Source organism: Sciurus vulgaris (genome assembly GCF_902686455.1).
Source record: "Sciurus vulgaris genome assembly, chromosome: 7".
NCBI classification, from domain to species: Eukaryota; Metazoa; Chordata; class Mammalia; order Rodentia; family Sciuridae; genus Sciurus; species Sciurus vulgaris.
Window position 1 is genome coordinate 128,809,274 of NC_136467.1, and position 9,905 is coordinate 128,819,178.

Consider the following 9,905-nt stretch of genomic DNA (forward strand, 5'->3'; position numbering starts at 1 on the left):
AGCAAGTATATGAAAAAATAAAAGCTCAACATACCATCAGGCAAATGTAAATTAAAACTCTAATCACATGTGACCTAACCACTATTAGAGTGATTATTATCTAAAAGACATAAGATAAGAAATACTGGTGAGAATTTGAGAAAACATAACCCTCTCATAGGGTGGGGGGGTATATTAGTGCCATTATGGAGAACACTATGATGATTTCTCAAAAATTAAAAATAGAACTATCATCTGTTCCAACACTACCACTACAGGAATATAACCAAAGAAAATGAAATCTGTACCACTACATGCATGGTAGGCTATTCACAATAGCCAAGATAGGAAATGGACAAATAAAGAAAATTTGTACACACCCACACAAGAGCTCAGTATGAAAAGCAACAGAAATATCATTAATTACATTATTTGCAATAACATGGTTAGAACTGTATGACATTATTATGTTAGGTAAAAAAAAAATCAGGCACAGAAAGACAAGTATCTTATGAACTCACTCATGAGCAGAATCTAAGAAGCTGATCACATAAAAATATGTTTTGGTTCTGGGACAAGGGTTTGGGTTATATTGGTCAAAACTGTCAGTTAGACTAATAGTTCATTAACTACTAGAAAAATAGTTTCAATAAATCTGTTGTACATGGTGAATATCATTTTCAGTAGATTTACTCTTTTTATCCTTTTTATTTATTTATTTTATTGTTTTGTTATACATAACAGTAGAATTCATTTTGACAGAATTATAAAAGCATGGAATGTATCTTCTTTTAATACAGTCCTCAGTACCTCTCCTTCCCCTTCGCTCTACTCCACGGATCTTTTGGCCACTTACCCTGAACTCTTGAAAAATACTAAGATAGTGGATGAAAACATGTTCTCATCACAAAAGTCAGAACTGTGAGATAAATAATGTGGATTATCTAGTAATTGCATAATATACTCTTCAAAACATCATAAGGTACATGGTAAATGCATGCATTTTTTAATACAGTAATGAATAAAATAAAAAACTAGAAAAAAAAATCCTGAAACAGAAAACGAACTTAGTCTATAATTCAGAGTTATACCTGGTAGGATCTCAGCAGGAAATAGATGGCACACTCCAACAGGTATATTGAGGGAACTTTAGCAAAAGAAACATACATGAAGTCAAGAAAGGATTTAGAAATACAAATAAGAAATTTCTATGTGTTTTTTATAAATGACCACCTTGGATAAAAGCAAACTAGTAACAGTGAAGAAACTGTCACCAAACCAAAGTAACAAAGCAAAGAATTGGAAAGAAGAAAGAAAAGATTGTCTTTCTACATAAGGCCACCTTCCAGGAGCTGTGATCTTTAGTTGAGCAACATGCGCAGCTTTGTGGGTATTGGCTGAGAGGGAGGTGGAGGAACATATTCCAAACTAGCTGTGCTCTACTCTGTCTCAAATAGTAATTCCCCTTAGTTCAACAAAACCAGAAACCAGTTATCAAGGATTCATCTTGATTCAGCTTCTAGATGAACGACACAGAATAGAAACCATTAAACAAAACGTATGGTAGGCTATTGTTTTGGACTGAGCAGCTACTTGGCCCTGACTGACTAGACCAAACCAAAATGCAGACAATAAGCTGAATTCTACATAATCAAACTGAAATGTGAAGTATATAGATCAATTGCAAAACAGATCAGTTTTTCCAGAAAAGACATTCTGGTCTACCTGAATAAGCGTAATAGGACGATGTCCCCTCTGCTTTAACCCTTACCAAAAATTAAAAATAAAAAAGTAACCTAGAGTGACATTGATAACAATAAATCAACTGTTTCTATTTTTCTCTTTGCTTCTTCCCAATTTACAAAGCTCACTCTACCGCTTTTGTATTTTATAGAATGTAGGCTGCACTGATTCATGAATCATGAAAAAAGCTGTCAAACCATAATTATATTTGTTATTTTGTTTTTTGACATATTGCATATATTGAGATATAGAATGGGCTTGGAATAGGAGTAGGGAATATTCAGTATATATACAATGAAAAAATACGACTATAATGGTTACCCTTAGAGAAGAGATTATGGATCACAAAAGGAAGTTCTGAAAGTGAAAACTCTCCATTTGTACTTATAATGTGATATTTGAATTTATTTTTCCAAAATAATGTACTTGTGAAATTTGTAATTTTTATATCTGAATGTTATCCATACATTAGGCTATATTATGTAGTTTGCACGTAAAGATATTGCCTTTCATCTTCTTATAAAAACATTAAATATTTTGAAGTTATTTTAGTATCACTTGTTTCCTACTCATTGAAAAATATTATTGATGCAGCTCGTTTTTGGATGCCTTCATTTTTATGACTAGAAATAATTGAATCTAATGTGACATATTCTGAGAATTAATGAAGTAAAATATTCAAAGATGACTGATTTCAATTCCCCATAATCATTTAGTCAAACTAGCTATGGTCTTATGGTATATGATTTGTGTTATTTATTATTATTAATTACATTGTTTAAAATTAAAGTCTAGTGTGATGGGAAATTGAATGAGTCTAACAAGAGACTTGCTTTCAACCTCAGTTCAGTGGATAACTAATTGTTCATAAGAAACAGTCCCATAGGAAGCTCTGTCCCCAGAAACTCTGGTAATTTGTAGGAGATAAGGAAACATGAATAACCTGTGTGGAAACAATGTCCCAGGAACCTCAGAAACAGCATGCAAATAGCATACCCACAAAACATTCTGGGTATTTTCTAGTATTTTTTTCCTAAAAAACTTTTTTCCAGTTTGGGCCTGTGTTAGCTGAGAACAAACAGTTCTGAAACTCATGTATTGATGTATTCAGGAACTATAGTTTCTTCTCTTCCTGAAAATTTCAGAAATTCACGTGTTCCTTTACAAATTCTTTTTATTGAAGAACATTTTTGAACGTAAGGTGAGTAAAAAGACATTTGTTTTTAAAGGTCATGCATTCTCAGGAAAGGTTGGTTTATGTGTAGATCATAGGGCTTTGTACTGCCTATACATATGTAAGGCAGAGAGAATTTCATTCATTTCTAAATGTTGGAAATATCTTGTTCAGGGGCTCTAGGAACAAACAGATTTCTCTTTTTAATTAAACTTTCTCCCAACATGTCATTAAAACATTAAAGCAATTTAAATTTCCTAGAGTATTTCTGACAGATAATACTTGAATGATGTGTGAAGCTTTTTTTTCACTCATGAAACTTTAAAAATGTATCATTTTAAAACAATATGGTCAAATATTCATGGACTGAGTTCTTGTTTTTCAGAGATGTTTTGGTGTCAGATGAAATTCACACTGATTTTTTAATGTTATCCTTTTTTCTCTCTAAAGCTAAAAAGTCTTGTAAATATAGATAAAATACTACATGTTATGAAAATGAAGAATGTGAATAAGCTACACTAGAAAAAATGTGAGGAAAGATACAAAGAAAAGGTCAACAGGAGTAGAGTGGAAATTTATTAACAAGATTTTGTGTATACATTTGTGTATAAATAGATTTCTGTGAAATGAGGCAGGGATGAGAAATCACTGGAAGCAGAAGAACCAAATAGCAGAGAGAATTCCAAGAGATAAAATAATGAAATATGAACATGATTATTTCAGATGAGTTCCAGGAATAGAATTACAGAGCCAAATCAAATAGACTAAATCAGAGTTAATCAAATAGACTAATCACACCTTCACTGATGTCCTGAGGGAAATATCCAGAGAAGTGAAGGGCTCAGGGGTAATCGCAATTCACAGACAAAGCTAAACTTAAGGTGAATAATAAGAATAAAATTGTAAATGATACAGATTTTTTTTTTTTAAATTGAAAATGTCGTGGAGGGATTATTTTCTTAATTGTTATGAATAATTAATTGTGGAAGAAATCCTGGAGGATAAAACCTTAAAGAAATTGAAGGTTGGTAAGAATAGATAACGCATAAAATGTAGGGCTGGAAATATAGCTCAGTGGTAGAATGCTTGGTGAAAGTCCAGCACAACACAAAGAACTATTGCTTGGAAAATGTAAAATGTGAAAATAAGTATTCCCAATAAGTAGGCAATGTGTCTTATAGCACAATTACTTATTAATATAGTGTTATTTTATAAATCCAATTAATTCTGACCATGATTATTTCATTTTCCATATACAGCATAGAATTTTCACCTGAAAAAGAACTTGGGACAAGATTGTTTCAAAATTAGTTGTGTTTATATAATATCTGGCATAAGTCAAGCTTATGCTCTATAAGATATAGAGGTCACAAAACATATAATAAATATCTCTAGAATACACGTTTTCTTTTAAATCTTAAAAGTGTGAACTTATAGTCTCTATATCTCACTACCTCATTTAAGGTATTAATTGCTTTTCTATCTTTAGAATCTCCAAGTTATTAACACACAATAGAAATGAATAATTAGCAAGATCACAAAATATGGGCACTATGATGTTTTTGTTATATGGTTTGGAGGTATATACTAGATTATTTAAGAGATGTGAATATTTACAGGAGTGTTTGGCAGAGGGTACATTAAAAATTAGTTGTAATTATTACTTTTTTAAATTTTTGTTGCACACTTCAAGACTAGGATAATGTATAATCAAAAGTAAATGCTCACATCCTACCTCTGAGTAGTTATATGTGAACCCACTCAGGATGGCTTTGAGGATTTAATAAAATAGAGAATATAAAAATTGTGACTTCCAATTCTAAGCATGTAATCTGATAAACTTTAACCACTACCTGACTGTCAGACTAACTAAAATTTTGTCACAGGGTTGCTATCTGAACTTCTCATAGGAAAGTCTCCATTTTACAGAAGATTGTGGGTTTTATGTGAAATGCCCAAGTCAATGAGTCCCCCAAAGATCACCAGGGAGCCAGAGTCCCATGCAAGTGCAAAAGGACCAGTTTATTCAAGCAGCTGCTCGGGCACTCCACACAGACCAGCTTAGCAGTCAATACTGAGTACCCTGAGCACAAATTTACAAGCTATTTTATACACTTCAGACAAAGGAACTCAGTTTCTCTTTTACAATTGGGAGGTTTGTGTCCTTGTTTGCATATCGGGATATGTTTTGACTGCCAAGTTTTAGTTATCATAGTAACCACTGGTCTATATGAGGTCAGCTTGACCGCAATAGGGGGGTGGAAATTCCCCTGTTACCCCTAGCAACAGCCTAAATTAGCTGCCAAGGTCATCCTGTTATCTATCTAGCTAGGCCAACTTGAGACTGCAGCTTTTCATTTTTAACCCCTTTTTAGCATCAGCAGCTCAGGAAACTTTTTAAGTTAACTCTTTGGAGCCTTACATATGTACTCTACTTCACCACTAAAGAAAAAGAAAAATACAAATTAAAACCTGCATTGCCTCATTTACCTTTCTCAAAATACTTCTTTACTCAGCTAATGAATTTTGTTGTTTTCATTGTGTCTTTTAGCTGAGAAACAAAGAAATATCTATGTACTCAAAATGTAAAATGATTGGTGAATTTGAATAAGTCTCTGGGCCTGAACTGAGACATTGAGGTTTCTGACGGCAGTTATGTGTAGTTCAAAAAATGTTTGTAGCATTATACAACCAGTTGATTACTGATAATTTTCCAAATTCTTATAATGAAATGGAATGATATTATAAGCTTATTTTGTAATCGAAAATCTCTTATAAGGAAAATAAACTAAAATTTAATATAAAACCTCAAATGCTCAAAGTTTGAACTCATCAGTTATGTGAGGGAAAAGCACACTGAAAACCTATTCCTTTTTTTTTTATTGTAAACAAATGGGATACATGTTGTTTCTCTGTTTGTACATGGAGTAAAGGCATACCATTTGTGTAATCATAAATTTACATAGGGTAATGTTGTTTGATTCATTATGTTATTTTCCCTTCCCCCCACCCCTCTCACCCCTCTTTTCCCTCTATACAGTTTGTTTCTTTCCTTCTTTCTTCGTTTTGCAGTAGTGGGATTGAACCTAGGGACCCTCTCCCACTGCATTACATCCCAATTTTTTATATTGCTTTTAAATTTTGAGACAGGATCTCCATAAGTTACCCATGTCAACCTCAAACTTGCACTTCTACTATCTGATCCTCTCAAGTAGGTGGGATTACAGGCCTGCAACAACTGTCCTGTTTCTTTAGACTTAATAAAAACAATGTTAAAAATATTTGAACCTGTCACTCAACTCTAAAAGGTTAGGAAATAGTTGTATCAACTCAAAGTCCTCTTACTATACATTAATTATTTAATTAATTATTTGGGTCAAATAAGGATTATATTGATTTTCATAGTGCCAGGTATTTTCCACCTACTTCTTTTGCTATTGCATGGATATGAGGTGTCTCATATTCACTTGCAGCAGTATTTCTCTGTATAAATATTCTGATTCCATTGTCTCATGACACATCTACTATATTCAATGCCGAGAGATAGAAAATAATAAACTTCATGTCAACCACATCTTTACCTGATTTTCATGACAGCAACAGTTTGAAAACCATCATTTAAAGTTTCTAAAACATAGTCACATCTGCTTCTTGCTGCATCCTCATCAGTACTCTAAGACATATTTATTGTTAGACTGATGAAATATAGGAGGAAATTCAGTTTTAGAAAGGTTACCTTATATATTGAAAGTAACTGCCTTTAATTTGTACTGATAAAAAGTAATTTGGTCACCTGGTGTAATATCATTTATAGTTTTTGCCCCACATATAACTGCATGCCATCTTATGTGAATGGATTGCCAATATAGAACTTTATGATTCTTCATGTCTCTATTTGACACTTCCTTGCTATACAGGGGAAGCAAATTGAAGAGAATGGCACTCATTAATGAAAGCCACCCGGAAGAGTTCATTCTACTAGGCTTTGCTGACTGCCCTTGGCTAGAGCTTCCTCTGTTTGTTATTCTTCTCGTAACATATCCCATGGCCTTGATGGGAAACATCGCCATCATTCTGGTGTCCAAATCGGACCCCCGTCTTCATAGACCCATGTACTTTTTCCTCACCAACCTCTCCTTCTTGGACATGTGTTACACCACAAGCATTGTGCCTCAGATGCTGTTTAACCTGGGAAGCTCTAAGAAGACCATTAGCTATATGGGGTGCGTGGTTCAGCTCTATTTATTTAGCACAATGGGAGGCACAGAATGTCTGCTCCTGGCTGTCATGTCTTTTGATCGCTATGTGGCCATCTGCAGACCTCTGCACTACACCCTCATCATGAATCAGCACATCTGTTTCCTGTTAGTGTCCATTATGTGGATAAGTGGAATTACTTATGGTGTCTTTGAGGTCACTCTAACATTACAGTTGCCACTATGTGGAGTTAATAAACTGGATCACTTCTTGTGTGAGATTCCAGTTCTGATAAAGACTGCCTGTGGGGAAAAGGAGGCTAATGAGCTTACACTCTCTCTGGTATGTATTTTTTTAATAGCTGTTCCTCTATGCCTAATTCTTGTCTCCTATGTGAGTATTGGACATGCCATATTTAAGATTAAATCTTCTGAAGGAAGGAAAAAAGCTTTTGGGACGTGCTCCTCCCATCTCATTGTAGTTTTCTTATTTTATGGTCCAGCCATTAGTATGTACCTTCAACCTTCATCCTCCATCTCCAGGGACCAGCCCAAGTTCATGGCCCTCTTCTATGGAGTGATGACTCCTACACTCAACCCCTTCATCTACACCCTGAGGAATAAGGATGTGAAGGGGGCATTAGGCCAACTTATGAGAGGCATTTTCAGTTGCAAGTGAAACTTGGTAGAAAACAAATTAAATTATTTGACAATTAGAGTAGGTTCATATGAATTTCAAACACCTAGGTCTAATCTCATAATCCCATCTCATGACAGGTTCTTCTTACAAAGCACGTGATATTTCTCATATTATTTATATACATGATAAATGGGGATGATATTGGTCAATATTCACCAGTATCACCACTTTGTTGTGGAATTATATTAAAATAGTTCTATTCTGGTTGCTATGCTCTGAGACAACTTTGTTAAGTAATATAAAAACTAATAACATAAAGTATAACATATATTAAATACTTGTTTTAGTCAGGTTTTTCATTGCTGTGACCAACATAATCAACAAGGTATCTTAGAGGAAGGAAAGTTTATTTGTGCTCACAGTTTCAGAGGTGTCAGTCTATAGATCACCAACTCCATTGCTATAGGCCCAAGGTGAAGCAGGGCATCATGGGGTAAGGGCATAGAAGAGGAGACTGTTTCCCTCAAGGTATCAAGGAAGTAGAGGGAGAGAGGGTTAAAGGAACAATAAAGAAGTTGAACCATCTCAGGCCTCCAGTGACCTACGGTCTCCAGCCATGTCTCTCCTGACTATAGTTATCCCCCAGTCAGTCCATTCAACTAGGAAGAACTGATTAATTTACATCTTTCACAATTCAATCATTTCTCCTCTCAAAATTCCTGCACTAATACAGGAGTTTGGGGAGATAACTCATATCCAAACCATCACAATAGATTAAGCAAGTAATCATAACAATAGCATAGAATGCAGTCAAGAGCTCAGTTCAAACAAAAATATTTTATCACTCTCCACAAATTTGACTCAGGACTATACACAGCCTGGCTACACTCTGCATTCTCTGTGAAGCGGTCTATGTTTTCAAAGAATCCTGAGTCTCATGATTGATTAACCTCATTTATGCAGATGCTATTGCTTAATGAATAAGTGTGCAGGGTTTTATGTTTAATTTAAAAAATGTATATTAAATAGTGAAATTGATAAAATAAAGATATTTCCTAACATTAATTTTCATAAAAAATGAGTCAACTGTATTAGTGAGGGAACAAGACAGTTATATTGATTGGCAACCTGGCAACATTTCTGTGCATAAATTGAAATAGGAATGCCTTTTGACTATGAAAGAATTGCTTGCTATCACTGCATATTATGCTTTGCAACCAACTACTATGATGCTTCCAGCTTTGTTTTTCTTTTTTTCAGGATTTTTTTGGCTATTCTGGGTCTTTTGTGATTCTATATGAATTTTAGAACTTTTTAAATCTGTTTCTTTGAAGAAAGTCATTGGTATTTTGATGGGAATTGTAATGAATCTATAAATCACTTTGGGTAGTATAATCATCTTAACAATATTTATAATCCAATTCATGAACATGGAATATTTTTCTCTTTTTTGTATTCTCTATAAGTTTTGTCAGTGTTTCATAATTTTTATTGTAGATATCTGTTGCTTCCTTGATTAAACTAATACCTAAATATCTTCACTTTTTATAACTATTGCAAATTAATTTGCTTTTATGATTTTTTTTTTTTCCAGAAAATCCATTTCTTTGCACATGTGAATAGTGCTTCATTTGTTTTTGGTATGGTGACTTTGTATCTGTAACTTTACTGAATTTATCAGTTCTAATATATTTTTGATGATTATATAGGTTTTCTGTGTTTAAAATCATGTCATATGCAAACATAGATAATTTAACTTCTTTCCAATTTTGATACCCTTTATTTTCTTGCCTAATTGTTCTTGCCAAGACTTCCAATATTATATTCAACAGAAGTGATAAAAGTGACTATCCTTATCTCATTCCAGATCTTTGAGGAAATGTTTTTAGTTTTTCCCTATTTGCAATGATATTAGTAGTAGCTTTATTTACAACCTTTAATATTTTAAGGTATGTTACTTTTGTACCTAAATTGATGAGGAATTTTTTTTTAACAACCATGATTAGTTTATTTATTCAGTTTTCAAAAGTCTGTAATATGTGTATTTTTTTTTTTTTTTTTGGCTAAACTTCTGTTGAGGAATTTTGATACTAAATCTTGTTGAATACTTTTCCTACATCCATTGAGATGATCATATGGCTTTGCCCTTCATTCTATTGATGTGTTGTATCAT

At 33.4% G+C, this 9,905-nt stretch overlaps 1 protein-coding gene across 1 annotated transcript; it reads left to right on the top strand.

The window, feature by feature from the left end:
* Positions 1–6,832: 6,832 nt before the first annotated feature.
* LOC306665666 (olfactory receptor 2B6-like) lies at positions 6,833–7,771 on the top strand (the record flags this gene model as incomplete). The annotated part of the gene is made up of 1 exon (XM_079147340.1): positions 6,833–7,771. The coding sequence occupies one exon, from the start codon at positions 6,833–6,835 to the stop codon at positions 7,769–7,771; it is 939 nt and encodes a 312-aa protein (XP_079003466.1).
* Positions 7,772–9,905: the final 2,134 nt, after the last annotated feature.